Below are 19,965 nucleotides of genomic sequence, written 5' to 3'. Positions count from 1 at the left end.
TATGTGAATTATGTCATTTCTATAGTTATAAAACAACTCGAGAAAATGTACTGTAACAATATGATCTATGTTAAGATTGATTACCCCAAAAATGCTTTCAGGAGGAAAAACAGAGGGAAAGAGAGAAAGATTGTTTCTACCCAAGCTTTACATCATAAAAGGTTTGGCTTCCGTAGAGAAAAATCTAGAGTGTGGTTGTTACATGCAATGGTCACTCCATTTGTATATTCATTATTCACATTAAACAGTCAAACATAGTCCTTCAAGTAAATATGCGTATCTTAATTTGTTCTGCTGAAAGAGAGACAACTATCAGAAATGGCAATAAAAGTCACATAATGAAATAAGAATACTAGAAAATCCAAGGATTTTAGTATGGTCCATTATTCATTCAATTCCTGGCAGCCTTTATGATTACAAATCACTTGATTGACTAACTAGACATTCACAAAGTGAATTATGAACCAGGTTCATTTTTCCTGGTTGATAGTTGGTACATGTTGTAACTCTTCCACTTTGTGATATATCAAGTTCTTGTAACAGTAATAAGAGATATAATCAACTCTTTATTTCAGGACAAATAAATTGCCTTTTCAAAAATGAAATGTGGTTGCTAACGTTTTAACAGCGTGCAATGTAATTCCTTCCTGCTATTCTCTGAGCAGAATCTGCTATGACGACATAGCTTTTAAGTAGTTGACTTTGCTAACATTATTTTAAGAGTTATATACCTTCAGTCCATGCACACTGACCTCAATGGACATTCTGCACTTGGACTGTAGTCGCCCTTTTACTTGTGACAAGGGAGTCTAAAACATCTAATCACTGGGCCACATTTTGCTTATTTTGACTCCATGTAAGGTAAAGACTGGGACTCAAAGAATCTGCAAGGAATAAACCTCCCTCTCTTTCTCTCTCATACACAATATAATTTTTTGAGGAAATGTTTTGTCAATTTACTTTACAGAAAATTCAACTGTAGTATCCTGTTTTAAAAAATGATGATTACAATACTTCAAATTTACCCCTTGCCCACCTTTATATCTAGTTTCTAATCCTCTAACAACCTTAATTAAAGTGCTCAGTAGTTTAAATTGTTATTAAACAGCTTTTATGGGATTATTTTTTATTCCTGATTATGTCATGAGTATAGATTATCAACCATTTTATTCATTTTAAAATTGTGATTTAGAGCATAATCCTAAAGAAGATGTTTATAACAATTTTAACTACTCCACTTTAATTAAGGGAGTAATGGGTTTAGAAATAAGATTTAAGGGGTGAGCAAGGGGGTAACAGTCAAAGCTCTTTGAGTTTTAACATTAAGTGACTGGCCAGAATAGAAGGGGGACAGATCAAAAGTCAAGATAATGGTTTCAAATATAAAATTCACTTTCCTTTGGTCCATCCTTTTCTCTCCCATGGCAATCAGTGTAGAGTATGGTGAGATGTAGCAAATAAACAAGGAAAGGAAAAATTGATTGTAACATTTCAGTGGTCATAAGTAGGAAAAGGTGTGATACATGAAGGAATAAGGAAAAAAACGACCAAAATGTAGTGCAACTATGCCCAACACCATTGCATCTACTGCTGTGCTTGCGTACAACAGAATGAATCTTATAGAACCAATGAGATTTCTTTGATCACCACTCTGTTGAACCCTATAATGAGCCACCTGCTTAGCGATTTTCAATGATTACTGCTATGTTTGTGATGTGCTGGGTATCCAACACTGTGTGTATGTCTTTCTATTGTCCACTGTGTTCCCTGCACATACATTACATGTTAGTGCTCTTCAGCATGGCATGAACTTTGCTAGGCTGTTCCTCTCACTGTTTCTATAGTTTTCATTGGTGATTCATTCAGTGCAATTTTGCTGAAAGATTCTTTGCTCCTGGCCATTCCCCTTCTGGCAACTTATGTGTGTTGTGTGGAGTACATGTGGAATCTCTATATTGTGCTGTGCTGTTCCTTAGCATACTGGTTCTGCAAACAGGAACTTAATACTTTGGTATTTGTAACTGGTGCGAGTGGTTTACTATTTCTTTTCCTATTAGCTTATTGCAAACTTCTTTGCTTTGTGGCATGCAGCCAATATGCGCATAAGGTCTTTTGGCTGGATTATTGAAACTGGCCACTTTTGACCTCTTAATTTGTGTACTTTGAAGGAGTATACAAGGAAGTTACTCCTTGGACATGTATCTCCACAATTTCCCATTCTTCTCACCCTCTTTTCCTATTGTGCAGGGTCATGAGAATTCCCATGATGATGTACACCAAACAGCAAAAGTTAAATGTAAACAAGATGACTCAGGACGAACACTTGCACACTTAAATATCCGAAAACACACCAAATTCTGCTCCCATTTGCATCTGTGTAAATCTGGAGCATCTCGATGGCTTTTACTGAGTTATTTTGGATTTGCACTGGCGTAGAAGAATAGAACTGGTATTACTTGCCTGGTGCAGAAGATGCATCAAAGAGTAAAATTTTTTTTCCCAGTCTTCATTTCACACAAAGCGCTCCCAGTGACATCACTGGAGAATTCTGCATAGGGAATAAATGCAGAATATGAAATAGAAATTTACACTGCAGATACAAGAGAATTTTGCCTTAAATTTTTAATTTCTCTTACAATATATTCATAGTCAAGTTTATATAATTGATATAAAAAAGTGATGGAACTAGGCCATCTCAATACAGATTTAGTAATAGCTGGGTTTTAAAATGCTGTACATGTAGGGGTGGGTAACATTCCAGATATGTGGTGCCAGATCATTAGTGCTGATTCTCTGCACTAGTAGCTGAGAGGTGTCCTAAGCCATGAAAATCCCCAGAGCTATTATTAGTTATGCTAGTTAGATCAGCCTTTAGGGTACTCTAATTTGGGCCAGGATGAACCAGCACCTGGAAGATTGAGATTGCAGAGGGGGAAGACACAAATGTGTGGTAAAGTTTAGGTCCTGTACTAAACACAGCTCAGCCAAACCCAATGGTCAAGCCATGGGAAGGGGATAAGGAGTGCAAGGTACCTACAATTAGATGATAGACAAATGTAGCCCAGGACAGAGAATAAAGTACAAGACAGAGAGTCCCAAGAAATCAAATCACATGTATTGTCCTTGCCACTTTTGTTTCTTAAAATGTTCCAACTTTGGTTTGCAAGTTGGAAAAACCTACATTAAGGCACTACGCAGAGTAGCCTAGATCACCCTAGGACTCACTGACATTGGTATGTCTGGGACATAGCTTTCTTAATGACACTTTTTTGGAAAGCAGAATATTTTGTCTTGGCTCTGAGAATTTTCCAGCTTGCACTTCATAATGATTCCAAGGGTCTGAAACACCATAGACTTCAAAGGGAGACAGAGAGAACAAGAGAGATGACATGGAACACAGCAACACTTGGGGTCCAAACAGAAGAACATAAAAATGCATTTTACTTTGATCAAAGAGACTAATCGTTCATATAAACATGAATTTTATGTCTGTTATTTAGTAGGTGAGAGCTTAATTTGTTTAGCTCTCTTTCCTCAAAGTTTAAAAATTTTAATTACTTTTTAATGAACAAAACAACCCCCTACCCCCGCAACCCAAGAAATTCTTACAGAGCATGAATAGAAATCAAAGTGTCATAACTTGGAATTCCCACAAAGTGTATACAAAGCTGAAAGCTGACTACATTAAGCTTTGTCAGAGATTTTCCAGAAACATCACCATATGTTTTTTGGAACTTTCATATTTGTCATTTAACTGACATGTGGTCTTTGCTGAGTGTGCCAAATCACTAGGCCTGAATATCATTCAGTAATGTTAATTTTGTTTTCTGATTTCCAGTTCTTAAACAATTATTTTCCTGGCAATCATTCTAGCCTTGAGTATAAATAATACTTCAAGCGCTTTGTTGATATCCAGAAAATGTTGTATATCTACAGTGGGAGATTCTGGGATCTAATGGGAAAACCCTGCATATTATTAAGATGAGATGCTGATTTATTTCCTCTTACATGGGAAGAAGCACAGGGTAGTACCATGGCATATCCATTCACTGGATTCCTTCAAAAATAATGTGCTAAAATTTTGCAGAGCATTTTGAACCTGTGCATCCTACCAAGCTCCTGGCAGATTTAAAATGGGATTTTCTGCAAAATAAATCTGTCTCAACACTCAGGGTACTGGATAATCCTCAAGTGGTTTTAGGAGTCAGGAGATGGGTAGGGAGATGGAAGGGATCTTGTTTGAGAAAAGGACAGACCAGGAACGGAGAGGATTTCTAATGGGGATAGGCAGGGGAGAAGAACGAGAGACTCTTTTCTCCTGCCTCTGTTTGGATTCTAAAGAGGGAGTATAATTGTACAGAAATTTCTAACAATAAATAAAAGGACATATTTTAAATTGTGAGCGTTGGTGGCACATTGGAAAGTGTAGCCCGGTATAAAACCCCCACATCTGCATGCGTCCCTGTCTGTTGGAATAATTACCTCATTAACACTAACAAATACTCCTATATTTTAGGGTATGTCTACACTACGGAATAAGGTCGAATTTATAGAAGTCGGTTTTTTAGAAATCGGTTTTATATATTCGAGTGTGTGTGTCCCCACAGAAGTGCATTAAGTGCATTAACTCGGCGGAGTGCTTCCACAGTACCGAGGCTAGAGTCGACTTCTGGAGCGTTGCACTGTGGGTAGCTATCCCACAGTTCCCGCAGTCTCCGCTGCCCATTGGAATTCTGGGTTGAGATCCCAATGCCTGATGGGGCTGAAACATTGTCGCGGGTGGTTCTGGGTACATATCGTCAGTCCCCCCCTTCCCTCCCTCCCTCCGTGAAAGCAAGGGCAGACAATTGTTTCGCGCCTTTTTTCCTGAGTTACCTGTGCGGACGCCATACCACCGCAAGCATGGAGCCCGCTCAGGTAACCGTCACCGTATGTCTCCTGGGTGCTGGCAGACGTGGCACGGCATTGCTACACAGTAGCAGCAACCCATTGCCTTGTGGCAGCAGACGGTACAATACGACTGGTAGCCGTCCTCGTCATGTCCGAGGTACTCCTGGTCGCCTGTGTGATCAGGAGCGGCTGGGCAGACATGGGCGCAGGGACTAAATTTTTAGTGACTTGACCAGGTCATTTTTTTTAGTCCGGCAGTCAGTCCTATTGAACCGTCTTATGGTGAGCAGGCAGGCAATATGTCCTTCTGCACCGTCTGCTGCCAGCCAAAGATGTAAAAGATAGATGGAGTGGATCAAAACAAGAAATAGACCAGATTTGTTTGTACTCATTTGCCTCCTCCCCTGTCTAGGGGAATCATTCCTCTAGGTCACACTGCAGTCACGCACAGAGAAGGTGCAGCGAGGTAGATCTAGCCATGTATCAATCAGAGGCCAGGCTAACCTCCTTGTTCCAATAAGAACAATAACTTAGGTGCACCATTTCTTATTGGAACCCTCCGTGAACTCTACCCTTGTAAGCCGTGTCCTCAGTCGCCCCTCCCTGCGTCAGAGCAACGGCAAACAATCGTGCATCTGAGTTGAGAGTGCTGTCCAGAGCAGCCCAATGGAGCACTCTGATTGGGCTAAAACATTGTCGCGGGTGGTTCTGGGTACATATTGTCCAGCCCCCGTTCCCTCCCTCCCTCCGTGAAGGCAAGGGCAGACAATTGTTTCGCGCCTTTTTTCCTGAGTTACCTGTGCGGACGCCATACCACCGCAAGCATGGAGCCCGCTCAGGTAACCGTCACTGTATGTCTCCTGGGTGCTGGCAGACGCGGTACGGCATTGCTACAGAGTAGCAGCAACCCATTGCCTTCTGGCAGCAGACGGTGCAGTATGACTGGTACCCGTCCTCGTCATGTCCGAGGTGCTCCTGGCCACGTCGGCTGGGAGCGCCTGGGCAGACATGGGCGCAGGGACTAAATTTTTGGTGACTTGACCAGGTCATTCTCTTTAGTCCTGCAGTCAGTCATATTGAACTGTCTAATGGTGAGCAGGCAGGCAATACGGATTGCTAGCAGTCGTATTGTACCATCTTCTGCCGGGCAGGCAAGAGATGACGATGGCTAGCAATCGTATTGTACCATCTTCTGCCGGGCAGGCAAGAGATGACGATGGCTAGCAATCGTACTGTGCCATCTTCTGCCAGGCAGGCAAGAGATGAGGATGGCTAGCAGTCGTACTGTGCCATCTTCTGCCGAGCAGCCATGAGATGTGGATGGCTTGCAGTCCTTCTGCACCGTCTGCTGCCAGCCAAAGATGTAAAAGATAGATGGAGTGGATCAAAACAAGAAATAGACCAGATTTGTTTTGTACTCATTTGCCTCCTGCCCTGTCTAGGGGACTCATTCCTCTAGGTCACACTGCAGTCACTCACAGAGAAGGTGCTGTGAGGTAGATCTAGCCATGTATCAATCAGAGGCCAGGCTAACCTCCTTGTTCCAATAAGAACAATAACTTAGGTGCACCATTTCTTATTGGAACCCTCCGTGAAGTCCTGCCTGAACTACTCCTTGATGTAAAGCCACCCCCTTTGTGGATTTTAGCCTCCTGAAGCCAACCCTGTAAGCCGTGTCGTCAGTCGCCCCTCCCTCCGTCAGAGCAACGGCAGACAATCATTCCGCGCCTTTTTTCTGTGCGGATGCCATACCAAGGCAAGCATGGAGTCCGCTCAGCTCACTTTGGCAATTAGGAGCACATTAAACACCACACGCATTATCCAGCAGTATATGCAGCACCAGAACCTGGCAAAGCGCTACCGGGCGAGGAGGCGACGTCAGCGCGGTCACGTGAGTGATCAGGACATGGACACAGATTTCTCTGAAAGCATGGGCCCTGCCAATGCATGCATAATGGTGCTAATGGGGCAGGTTCATGCTGTGGAACGCCGATTCTGGGCTCGGGAAACAAGCACAGACTGGTGGGACCGCATAGTGTTGCAGGTCTGGGACGATTCCCAGTGGCTGCGAAACTTTCGCATGCGTAAGGGCACTTTCATGGAACTTTGTGACTTGCTTTCCCCTGCCCTGAAGCGCATGAATACCAAGATGAGAGCAGCCCTCACAGTTGAGAAACGAGTGGCGATAGCCCTGTGGAAGCTTGCAACGCCAGACAGCTACCGGTCAGTTGGGAATCAATTTGGAGTGGGCAAATCTACTGTGGGGGCTGCTGTGATGCAAGTAGTCCACGCAATCAAAGATCTGCTGATATCAAGGGTAGTGACCTTGGGAAATGTGCAGGTCATAGTGGATGGCTTTGCTGCAATGGGATTCCCTAACTGTGGTGGGGCCATAGACGGAACCCATATCCCTATCTTGGCACCGGAGCACCAAGCCGGCGAGTACATAAACCGCAAGGGGTACTTTTCAATAGTGCTGCAAGCTCTGGTGGATCACAAGGGACGTTTCACCAACATCAACGTGGGATGGCCGGGAAAGGTACATGACGCTCGCATCTTCAGGAACTCTGGTCTGTTTCAAAAGCTGCAGGAAGGGACTTTATTCCCAGACCAGAAAATAACTGTTGGTGATGTTGAAATGCCTATATGTATCCTTGGGGACCCAGCCTACCCCTTAATGCCATGGCTCATGAAGCCGTACACAGGCAGCCTGGACAGCAGTCAGGAGCTGTTCAACTACAGGCTGAGCAAGTGCAGAATGGTGGTAGAATGTGCATTTGGACGTTTAAAGGCGCGCTGGCGCAGTTTACTGACTCGGTTAGACCTCAGTGAAACCAATATTCCCACTGTTATTACTGCTTGCTGTGTGCTCCACAATATCTGTGAGAGTAAGGGGGAGACGTTTATGGCGGGGTGGGAGGTTGAGGCAAATCGCCTGGCTGCTGGTTATGCGCAGCCAGACACCAGGGCGGTTAGAAGAGCACAGGAGGGTGCGGTACGCATCAGAGAGGCTTTGAAAACCAGTTTCATGACTGGCCAGGCTACAGTGTGAAAGTTCTGTTTGTTTCTCCTTGATGAAACCCCCCGCCCCTTGGTTCACTCTACTTCCTTGTAAGCTAACCACCCTCCCCTCCTCCCTTTGATCACCTCTTGCAGAGGCAATAAAGTCATTGTTGCTTCACATTCATGCATTCTTTATTCATTCATCACACAAATAGGGGGATGACTACCAAGGTAGCCCAGGAGGGGTGGTGGAGGAGGGAAGGAAAATGCCACACAGCACTTTAGAAGTTTACAACTTTAAAATTTATTGAATGACAGCCTTCTTTTTTTGGGGCAATCCTCTGTGGCGGAGTGGCTGGTTGGCCGGTGGCCCCCCCACCGCGTTCTTGGGCGTCTGGGTGTGGAGGCTATGGAACTTGGGGAGGAGGGCGGTTGGTTACACAGGGGCTGTAGTGGCAGTCTGTGCTCCAGCTGCCTTTGCTGCAGCTCAACCATACACTGGAGCATACTGGTTTGGTCCTCCAGCAGCCTCAGCATTGAATCCTGCCTCCTCTCATCACGCTGTCGCCACATTCGAGCTTCAGCCCTCTCTTCAGCCCGCCACTTACTCTCTTCAGCCCGCCACTTACTCTCTTCAGCCCGCCACCTCTCCTCCTGGTCATTTTGTGCTTTCCTGCAGTCTGACATTATTTGCCTCCACGCATTCGTCTGTGCTCTGTCAGTGTGGGAGGACAGCATGAGCTCGGAGAACATTTCATCTCGAGTGCGTTTTTTTTTTCTTTCTAATCTTCACTAGCCTCTGGGAAGGAGAAGATCCTGTGATCATTGAAACACATGCAGCTGGTGGAGAAAAGAAAAGGGACAGCGGTATTTAAAAAGACACATTTTATAAAACACTGGCTACACTCTTTCAGGGTAAACCTTGCTGTTAACATTACATACATAGCACATGTGCTTTCGTTACAAGGTCGCATTTTGCCTCCCCCCACCGCGTGGCTACCCCCTCAACCCTCCCCCCTCCCTGTGGCTAACAGCGGGGAACATTTCTGTTCAGCCGCAGGCAAACAGCACAGCAGGAATGGGCTCCTCTGAGTGTCCCCTGAAGAAAAGCACCCTATTTCAATTAGGTGACCATGGATTATATCTCACTCTCCTGAGGATAACACATGAACGGATGTTGCTTGAACGCCAGCAAACATACACTGCAATGCTTTGTTGTACAATGATTCCCGAGTACGTGTTACTGGCCTGGAGTGGTATAGTGTCCTACCATGAAGGACGCAATAAGTCTGCCCTCCCCAGAAACCTTTTGCAAAGGCTTTGGGAGTATATCCAGGAGAGCCGCGAATGCCAGGGCAGAGTAATCCTTTCACATGCTTGCTTTTAAACCATGTATAGTATTTTAAAAGGTACACTCACCGGAGGTCCCTTCTCCGCCTGCTGGGTCCAGGAGGCAGCCTTGGGTGGGTTCAGGGGGTACTGGCTCCAGGTCCAGGGTGAGAAACAGTTCCTGGCTGTCGGGAAAACCGGTTTCTCCGCTTGCTTGCTGTGAGCTATCTACAACCTCCTCCTCATCATCATCTTCTTCGTCCCCAAAACCTGCTTCCGTATTGCCTCCATCTCCATTGAAGGAGTCAAACAACACGGCTGGGGTAGTGGTGGCTGAACCCCCTAAAATGGCATGCAGCTCATCATAGAAGCGGCATGTTTGGGGCTCTGACCCGGAGCGGCCGTTCGCCTCTCTGGTTTTCTGGTAGGCTTGCCTCAGCTCCTTCAGTTTCACGCGGCACTGCTTCGGGTCCCTGTTATGGCCTCTGTCCTTCATGCCCTGGGAGATCTTGACAAAGGTTTTGGCATTTCGAAAACTGGAACGGAGTTCTGATAGCACGGATTCCTCTCCCCATACAGCGATCAGATCCCGTACCTCCCATTCGGTCCATGCTGGAGCTCTTTTGCGATTCTGAGACTCCATCATGGTCACCTCTGCTGATGAGCTCTGCATGGTCACCTGCAGCTTGCCACGCTGGCCAAACAGGAAATGAGATTCAAAAGTTCGCGGTTCTTTTCCTGTCTACCTGGCCAGTGCATCTGAGTTGAGAGTGCTGTCCAGAGCGGTCAAAATGGAGCACTCTGGGATAGCTCCCAGAGGCCAATACCGTCGAATTGTGTCCACAGTACCCCAAATTCGACCCGGCAAGGCCGATTTAAGCGCTAATCCGCTTGTCAGGGGTGGAGTAAGGAAATCGATTTTAAGAGCCCTTTAAGTCGAAATAAAGGGCTTCATCGTGTGGACGGGTGCAGGTTTACATCGATTTAATGCTGCTAAATTCGACCTAAAGTCCTAGTGTAGACCAGGGCTAAGTTAGTCTGCAGGAGACTTTCTGCTAGGCCTGTAGATTTACTGCAAGTTCCACTCCTAATTTTCTTGTTTGTATTACAATTCTGGTTCTGATCCCACCCTTTTTTTGATTCAGACAAACTATTTTTTCCTTCTCCAGCCCTGAACAAGAGGAAGGATACACCATATTGCCAATGATGCTGTTTACAAAGGAGTGAACTATGTTAGGGCATTTCTTCCAATATCTTATGCACACAAAAGAGGTCCAAATTCAAAGTCATACCCCTTTACAACTACTTACAGATGTATAAAGGAACTTAAGCTGCAGTCGCTGACTCTTTCAGGAGCCACAAGATACAGTAGTGTAAAGCTGGAGACGGTTCTGCTTTTATCTGCACATTCTCACACCTTTCTGTTAGATGCTTTTGTTGCTAGGCTCCTTTCTACTTGTCTCTCTGGAGTGTGAGTTTCACCAGAGGCCCTAAGCTTTCCTACACTCAGATGCTGTGGGCCAAATTCGTAGGTGGTAGTGGTGTCAGTTACATGTTGGTAAGCGGGTGCGAGTCTAAGGGCCCCATTCTGCAGTTGATACTCACTCAAACAAACACCCCCATTGACAATAAGGGTTAAGAATATGGTTGAAGAATCAAGCCCTAAGGGACTACGTGTGCCTAGCTCTTACTCAGCCACAGAGTGGATTAACCCTGTCCCCCATTTAGTCAAATAAAGGCTGCTTAGGCTCCAACTCCAACTGCAGAATGAGAGCAGGGCTGCTAACCCCTGAGCAAGGGCAGTGGGGCAAGAATGAGGTGTGGGAGAAGCCTGGACTGTGTTCCCCCCTACTCGCCAACCAGAATAGTTGGTGGGCAAACAGGGCACTTAGGTACATCCGGAAAAGGGGTGAGGTAGTTTACTCCCTGCCAGAGCAAAGGGAGGAATGCACCTCTCCTTCCTGTAGCTCCTGTTGGGATGGGCTTGCAGTTCTAAGCCCCCAAGTGTAAGTTGAAGTAATATACATGTTGATGGGGCTGGAGGAAAGTGCAAGTCACGAGGAATTGAATCCCCTCTCAACATGGCCCACTGCCTTCAGCAGCAGCTATGAACTGCAGTACCCATTGTTAAAAGAGGAGGCCCAAAGGCCCAACGCAAAAATGCATGCCCAATTGCACACTTACATTCAGTGTGTAAGCTGGCCTCTCAGATATTGGTCCTATAAGCCTTATTTCAGCAATTACTGTTTCTTCAAGACATGTAGTCTCTGGAGGGATAACTTCTGTCATGTCTGAATTCCACTGTCCTTTTCCTCGCATTTCAGGGATGTAACGCAATACAGGACATTACCACACTCCTTTCTTCTTTGGAGGATTCTCCCCTCAAGACTTCAGTGCCACAGAGGGAAGGGTAATGTTTACTGATCTTCTACTATTAACACGTGTGTTAAAAAGGGATCAGAATTGATTATATTCATCTTGACATGCAAAGAGCCACACTGTGCCCTGGGCTTGATCTCAGGATATGAACTGACAATATCAGTAGAAGATGCAGAAGCAGCAGCTGTTTGGCTATCAGACATGGCAGGCACACAGTCTTCTAACACAAAGAAGCTGCTCTAGCAAGGTGTACATACTATAGTCCCTATAGGAATAATAAAAGAGTTTCTCATGCATTTGACGTCGTATTCACACACCACGTTCAACTCTGCACAGAAGCAGCTGAACATTATGTGCAACTTATGATTTTACTACTGTTCAGTGATCTACCCTCCCCCATGCCAAAGTTCTGGTGTGGAGGAAAGATACAAAAGGACTAATTTTAGCAAGTCAGATTACAAACCTAAATGTGAGACAAGGTGGGTGAGGTAATATCTTTTATTGGACCAACTTCTGCTGGTGAGAGAGGCAAGCTTTTGAGCTACATAATGTAGCTCGAAAGGTTGTCTCTCTCACCAACAGAAGTTGGTCCAATAAAAGATATTACCTCACCCACCTTGTCTCTGTAATATTCTGGGACCAACACAGCTACAGTACTGCATATAAGCCTAAATGTAACCATTTCCTAAATTAGGTCACTAGATCAGAAGCGGGAAGGATTTTAAAGAATCATCTTTAAATGTTTATGGAGCTATAAATATTGTAGAGTTAAAAGTTCTTCCCTCATTTTTACTCCATGCAACCCCACTGAAGTCAATAAAATGGCATGTAATGCACTACTGGATGTAGCTCAGCAGAACTGGCCAATACAAGACATCGTGTTGTTTACTGTTAACAAGAAAGAAAGGATTCAAGGGTCCATTGTGAACCAGAAGAGCACCAGCATTGACTCATTGTTTCTAATTATTATTATATTACTTTTCTCAAACAAACAAAACATCAAGCAATTGGCTCCTGGCTAGTGTCTCAGCAAAGCCTCAGGACTCAAATGAGCAACCCAACAAGTAGATGGTTAGTTCAAATGAAAATTATAACAGAGACAAAAATGTCAGCCTGGAAACCGAACTAATAAGGGAAAGAATTTGCATGAAGCTGCTGGCACAATTTTAAACTTTAGTAAGAATAAAGGAGAGCAGAGCTGCAGAAATCAGCTTTTGAAGCTGAGGTAAACAAAAATCTACATTAATCTTTTCTTCATGCAAAGCAAATAAATGAAGATTTCTGAACAGTGATGGCTTCCAATATGGCCTTGCATGTTAAAACTTAGGCAGGGTTTACAGCCCAAAGTGAATTCGGTGAAGAATGACAGCTTAGCAATCCAGCACCAGTTCCAACCACTCAGATGTTGCTGCTTTTTGGCTTAACTACAGGAAGAGTCAGAAGCTCATGGTTTCTGTGACAACACAGGATCAGGTGACCTGGATATGTCTTTCCAAGCCGATCTGGAGAAATAAGCAGGCTGGTTGTAAACAGGACAGCTAAGTATTCTCTCACAAGATTTCAAGTTCACAAAGCATGAGGCAGCAGGGTGAGGAGTCAGAAGTGAAAGGTGATAAGCCATCTTGGGCCTGTTCTTCTGTAGAGCACTGGCTGCTGTTCAGACTGAGATCTTGGAAACAGTCCACTGACAGGCTTCTTGCCAGGGGATTTGTTACAGAGAGAGCATAGCTTAGTCAGGATTTTACTACAAAAATTGTCTTGATTCTTTTGCTCTTTTATTAAAGACACTCTCCCTTCCCCCACCTCCCCAATTATTTAAAATATATCTGGATGAAACACACACATTCATTTCCCACAGACAACACATTCAGGGTGATTTGTTTTTTAGAGACAGAGGCTCAAAAACTATGAATTTATTGTGCAAAGTAATAATTGCAAAATATAGTGGCAAACTGCATTCCAGAAAAAGAATTAGGATATTCAAATAATTGAAAGGATTGAAAAAAAAGACTGGCTGCTATCTTGGGGCTACTGTGGATATTTTAGGAGGTTATATATCTCTGTTCCACCTAAACCACCAGAGGCAACATAAGATATTGTAATTAATGGACCCACCTACTGTCATTCCTGTACTGGGTGGTAAGACCTGGTGTGTATTGAAGTGCAGGAAGAGCTTTGCGTAGCAAAAGTCGATATGTCCTTTTAGAGTTGTTTTTTGGCTTAGAAGTACATCAACAAATTCATTCCCTGATCTCTGGGCCTGGCCCAGGCCCGATGAGGTGAGCATCGGAGGTATAAAGGTGTATGTCACCTTTGTTCTCCTGTGATCCCTCGGGCTGCTTTAATTCATGTCAGCAGTAACACCCTCAAGGGGTGGATGGGTGGAGCATTCCAGCCACACCTCCAGCATATCACCTAATCCCCTTCACTGGCAAGACTGGGAGCTACACCATCTCTAATGTAACTCAGTGATTCCCTTACTGGTTTGGCTGTTTAAGGGATGGCCTCAATCCTGCAAAGATGAAAGAGCCCAGAGCTCGGGCTCGAACCTGAGCCCAAATGTCTGAGCGATTTTTAGCCCTGCAGCTCAAGCCTTGTGAGCCCAAGTCAGCTGATCTGGGACAGCTGCAGGTCTTTTATCCCTGTGTAGACTTTTGTGATACCAAAACAGCAGAAAGGGGCCATAGCAGGTCTCAGGATAGAGCCCTCTGAACACAGCCTTATTTGCTTTGCTGGTATGTCAGGGATGCAATCAGGGTCTTCATAAATACATAGCTCTTGGCTGCTGTGGAATAATTTGCATCACTGACACATGTGCCCCATTAGGAAGTACTCTAGTAGATTAAAGTCTCCAGGACAGTTGAGATTGTGGTTAATTAAGGAAAAAATAAAGATATGTGCTTGTACACCTTGTAAGTAACACTCCTAGTAGTAATGCTCTAATTCATAGGCATAGCACCATTAGAAAGGGGTAGAGCTTATTAAATTGAAGTTATTCAGTGATGTTTTCTACATATCTACCATGGAAGAATTGTGGACTGAGCAGAAAATTGGAATTCAGGTGCTCCCAAGATCCATTTCTGGCTCGAACAGAGACTCTGAAGCTTTGGCAAGTCCTCATGGCTCCATCTCCACTAGGGCAAATTTCCTAAGAATTTCCCTCCATTGCGAACACCAATATTAGCAATTTTGAGAGCCTTGGTGTAGCTAGGATGCCAGCTGCTGCATGCACTTAAACACAATGAATCTAACCTTGCTTTGGAACAGGCTTAATCTTATGCAGATAGGGGCTTACACCCGTTTTACTAAGACACAGAGTTTAATAATACTTCCCTCCCTCTGAGGAGTGAAGTGATTTAATATTCGTAAGATGCTTTGAAGATTAAAGTGCTACATGTTATTACAAGTGCAAAGAATGTATTTTTTTCCTTACCACCCATCTTTTCCATTCAAGTTATTTCTGTCAAAGGAACTCAGTTTCACCATGGGGGGAAAAATAAAAATCACAGAGAAAGGGATGGGCAGCCTTGGTTCAGATATGTAAAACATGAATATTAAGCCAATAAATATATTTTCCTTATGGAACAATGAATTTTATTTTGATTTTTAAACAGAGCTGTGCAGAGACCATCCAGTTCACTGACTACTCCATGGAACTCAAGAACAATGTTCATTAGAAAGGATAAAGGGAAGCAATCTGTAGCCTCCTCTCTCCCCCACCCCCTGCAGTTTCTCATCTCAACAGGCATACAGGTAAACATACTCTTTTTGTATGACAACATATCTCCAAGATAATCACAAATTGTATTTCTTAGTTGTTGTTAACCTTGCTTTATTCTTAATCTTTCCAATCAGGACAGGAAAAATACCAGTCTTCTCATTTAAAAAACTAAAACAAAACTGGAAGCAGAGATTAGGATACTGCAAGATTAGATCAGTCTACATAGATAATATATCATATAGAGAGCTGTGCCACTCATTAGGTGCGTAATGGGAATGGTAATCACCAGGGTAATCCTTAGGAGGGTGCAGGGCCCGGGAGGAAGCGACGAATCCATCGCGTCTGGGACCGACCGTACCTGGTGCCGCTCAATTGTACCGGCAGCCACGGGGCACCCCCAAAGTGCGGGGCCCGGAGAGGTTGCCCCAATTTGCCATACCCCAGAGACATCTCTGGTAATCACTATCTTCTGAAGCACTGGGTATTAGCCACTGCTGGAACTGTGTTACCATTCTTGATGGACCAATATATTGATTTGGTATGGAAAATTCTAAGGACCTATTATCTTTAAAGGAGAACAGAAGATCAAAGGACTATAGCACCAGCAGGGAGGCTAAAATTCTAGGAGAATGCAAAGATTTTTGGGATATGTGTTTATATGGCCCCCTACCACTGTTGCCTGGGAGTGCTACACAAATCTTAGGGAATGTTCACTGCCCAGCACAGTGTATGTGTGTGATGTACATTGCACCCTGTTAATTCCTACAGTCTATCAGCATGCACTGTTTTCTTTTTTGCCTCTCAGTGTGGCTGTGGTTTACAAAAATGATTAGAGGTACAGAGACTTCTATATGAGGAAAGACAGAGGAGATTGGCAGATCTCTTCTCTAAACTGAGCAGTCCCAAAGAGGAAATGATAGAAGTATACAAGATAGTGAATAGTATTGAGAAGGCAAGTTTGGCTCTCATATTTATCCACAGAAGATGTCATTTAATGAAACAGAAAGGTAACAAATTTAAAACAGATAACAGGAAATATACACATACAGCACAATTAACCTGTTGAACTCATTGCCACGAGATATAACCGATACTAAGAAATTAGTAGGATTCAAAAAAAGGATTAGACATTTGTATGGGAAATTAAAACCACCCACAGTTACATTAGATAGGACATGACTTCTCAAACTCTGATAGAATAGACTACATTTTAATGAAGAGTGTCATGGACCAACTTACCTCCTATTTAGATCACACAAAGCATCTCCTCCCCCAATATGTGACCTGTACATATCATCCCTGTGGCAAGCTAAAAAGATAGCTAAAATGTCGTGTAATGTAAATGTAAATGTAAAATACTTTTGTATTGCCACTATTGTATATGTACAAAAGTATATACAGTATTTTCATTAAATTGAGTGGCTGTAAGTGAGAAGGAGCAGCACCGTGTGACCAGCCGACTCCCTAAGGTCCTCAGACCACTTTTTGGGAGCCCTTTAGATAAGGTATAATATACATCAGTTAGTAATTGGCCTACTCCCTGAAATATGTTCGTATCTGGAGAGAGACTCCCCAAACTAACCAAATTTTTTAGAAGTGGCCTCTATTTCTATGGACCTAGTTTTGCACCAACAATTAATTTTGGGGGTAGATGGTAGCAAGTAGAGATCTACCAACCTCTCTGTGTGAGCAAGCCAGGTAGGTAGCTGTCCAATAGTTGCTACCATTTCCATCCCCAATTAATTACATGGTTCAAAATTGTGCCCACAAAATTAGAGGGCACTTCTGGGAATTAAGCCTGGTAAGGACAGTCTTTACCAACTGTATTCCTGGTGCTGGACAGCCAAAGAAGAAATGTGTGTAGTATACATTTCCATTTAGAAAACATTTGGGACTCTAGAACAAAAGATGCCTTAATAATGCAAGATACCTAATAAGATCTGGAGCAAGTTACACTCAGGAAAAATGTGTTTCCTGGTCCACTTCTTTTAGACACCAATGTATGAATATCTAGTGTGTAGAACTAAAAACCTCCCAAATAGAGTGAAACAACACCCTGGGTTGGTGATCTGCAAAGACAGGCATGCCTTTTCCTCATGCTTTTTGGATAATTAGTTTAACTTAATAGAGTAACTACTTTGTATGAAGATTTGTTAGTTCACTTTTTCTCTGTATGTCTCAAATCAGAGAGCAAAACTAAGGCCATCAGTAGAGCATGGAGGAGAAGAAAATGTCATGCTTCAAGTTTGTGGGTTGAAGTCATTAGCTCTTGCAAGAGAAATAGAGAACCCTGAACTCTAGTAAATAAGAAGGGGCTGATTTTCAAATATTTTGTTTTTCATTGTGGTTTTTGGGTTGTTTTTGGTCTATATGGACCATAAAAGTTAAAAATGGACTAGATCTGTTAAATCATGTAAATGTATGAGTTAGTCCCTGGCTGTGATGTATCACTCATAAGACTGAGATTAGATTAAAACTTAAATTGCTTCTTGTCCTGTGGTTGCCTCTTCCTGACCTCTACCAAATAAAAATCACAGTCTCTTCTATTTCCCAAGAAATGGTGTGAACTCTATTCTGCCTCCCAAGAAATGGAGAACTCCTTCTCTCCCCTGAATATGACACCATTTCTCACCCACCTGCTCTCTGTAGTTTGTGCTAGTTTTCTATCTGCATCCTCAACCATTTTCCCCCCCAAGAGAAGGAGATGTGAATGCTTTCTGTTTCCTCCTGTTTGTCCTATGGGATGGAGGCATCATGTGCATCCACTCAGAAGGAAGTTGTTTGAACAGCTCCCATTGTCCCCTGGGAGAGGGGACTCCAATCTCAACAACCCCTTTAACTGCAAACTTTGTCCCCAGTGGGTCCCTCTGCAATTTTATCCTTCAACCACTTTACCCTGTCTCTTCTCTATCCCTGAGGATGTTCATTCTGTGAGTCCCACCCAAACTCCAGCCTTGTGTCTCTTCTATGTCTGTCCCTACGAGTCCATCTGTGTAAGTGTCTGTTAGTTGAAATCCTTTTTCTTAGGGATATAATAGGGTAACTTACCCCCATTCCTCTCACTCAGATACCCAAAGCTATTCACCAATTGAATCTTTCTTCCCCAGGGAAGTCTTTCCCCAGATACCTCTCTGCCTATCCCATCTTTGCCTTGCTCCTTCTAGATCTCTCTGGATTCATACTGTGCTGCTCCATGTACCCCTGTAGACTAAGAACTCATCTGAACCTTCTTGGGTGATGGGAAGCTGCCTCCAGCTCTTACTTGGAATACAAGACCCTGTGCTCCATGCTACCCAACCCAAATGCTTCTCCAGTCCCTGCTGTTACCAAGAAGGGATGATGTTGAGTCAGTGAGAGGAGACCAAACACAATAATAGGCCTGCAATATATCTATTCTATTATTGGTTTGGGAACTTAAACAGATTTTTATTTACAGTCTTGCTATGTCTTTCAAAAAAAATTTCCTGTTTACTTTTAGAGTCAGAAAACCACTAAACCTTGTCCCCACGTGCAGAGTAACTACCACATGATCTTTACCTGAGGACTGCCTGGTCCTTTGAGGTTCCAAGTGCCCTCAATGCTCACTGAAGCAAATGGGAGCTGAGGATACTCAGCACTTCATGTGATCAAGACTGTAGAAAGGCTCTCAGTTAAATCCTGATTTTACTAGTACAAATACATCAACTGTATTTAGTCATCAGTGGGGACTAATAATTCCAGAGCCATTTTCTTTGCTCTTGGTTTATAATTTGTAAATGTTACTTTATTACTGTTTTACAAAAGTAATAAGCAGTTTTGCAAGAAGGCTTCGTTTTGGCAAATTAAACTTGCAGTGGGATTTCTAATGCAGGCATTCATCCTGTGGGATTACACATCATCGTTTTGTGGAATTATTTCTGACATTTCATCCGTCATCCAGTCAGAATAACTAAACAAACTAGTGCTGTTCTCCTTTACTCAAAGAGCAACTTTTCAAGAGCCTTCCCACGGAAAAAATATAATGATTATTGCTATCAAATTATGCTTGCAGAAGCAGAAAGGAAAAAAATTCTACATAAGTAAGGCAAAAGAGTTATTGCACACCAATAATGTATCTTGGGAATCATTTAAAAAAATATAGCAGGCCAGATCTTTAGCCAACGAAAACTGGCAATGGAGATATGCCAGTTTACACCAGCTAAAGATTAAGTCAATGGCACCTAGGATTTGGACCCACTCTCATTGAAGTCAACGGCAAAATTCCCATTGAATTAAATAAGGGCAGGATGGGACCCCAAATGACTACTTTTTCTCTTTTGTTTAAACAAATTCTATTTTTAAACCATGAAAGAGATAAATAGGTTATCAACAGAGCTTCTCATACTCTGTATTTACCAGGCCTTTCTTAAAATATAGAATACATGTCTTGGAGACCAACTTGTTTATTTCAACCATGTCACTCCAGGAAAAATATGATCTAAACTACATTAGCTGTGATGTTTAAATACCATAGCACCAGTGAATGAAAAGCGCAGTGTAGCTTATTACCAGTGTATAATGCCTTCTTAATCTATATTAAAAAAACATACATCCAATAGGCCTCAGATTGGTTTCCCCACTCTGTAGAGATCTCCAAGGATATATATTGCAATTACAGGAGTTAT

At 43.3% G+C, this 19,965-nt stretch overlaps 1 protein-coding gene across 1 annotated transcript; it reads right to left on the bottom strand.

The window, feature by feature from the left end:
- Positions 1-8,242: 8,242 nt before the first annotated feature.
- On the bottom strand, positions 8,243-9,962 carry LOC141988172 (myb/SANT-like DNA-binding domain-containing protein 7). The gene is made up of 2 exons (XM_074954005.1): positions 9,313-9,962; positions 8,243-8,733 (listed from the first exon to the last, which is right to left on the bottom strand). The coding sequence occupies exons 1-2, from the start codon at positions 9,893-9,895 to the stop codon at positions 8,648-8,650; spliced, it is 669 nt and encodes a 222-aa protein (XP_074810106.1). The 5' UTR covers positions 9,896-9,962; the 3' UTR covers positions 8,243-8,647.
- Positions 9,963-19,965: the final 10,003 nt, after the last annotated feature.

This window comes from Natator depressus, chromosome 5 (assembly GCF_965152275.1).
Source record: "Natator depressus isolate rNatDep1 chromosome 5, rNatDep2.hap1, whole genome shotgun sequence".
Taxonomy (NCBI): Eukaryota; Metazoa; Chordata; order Testudines; family Cheloniidae; genus Natator; species Natator depressus.
This window is presented reverse-complemented; position numbering and strand designations above follow the sequence as displayed.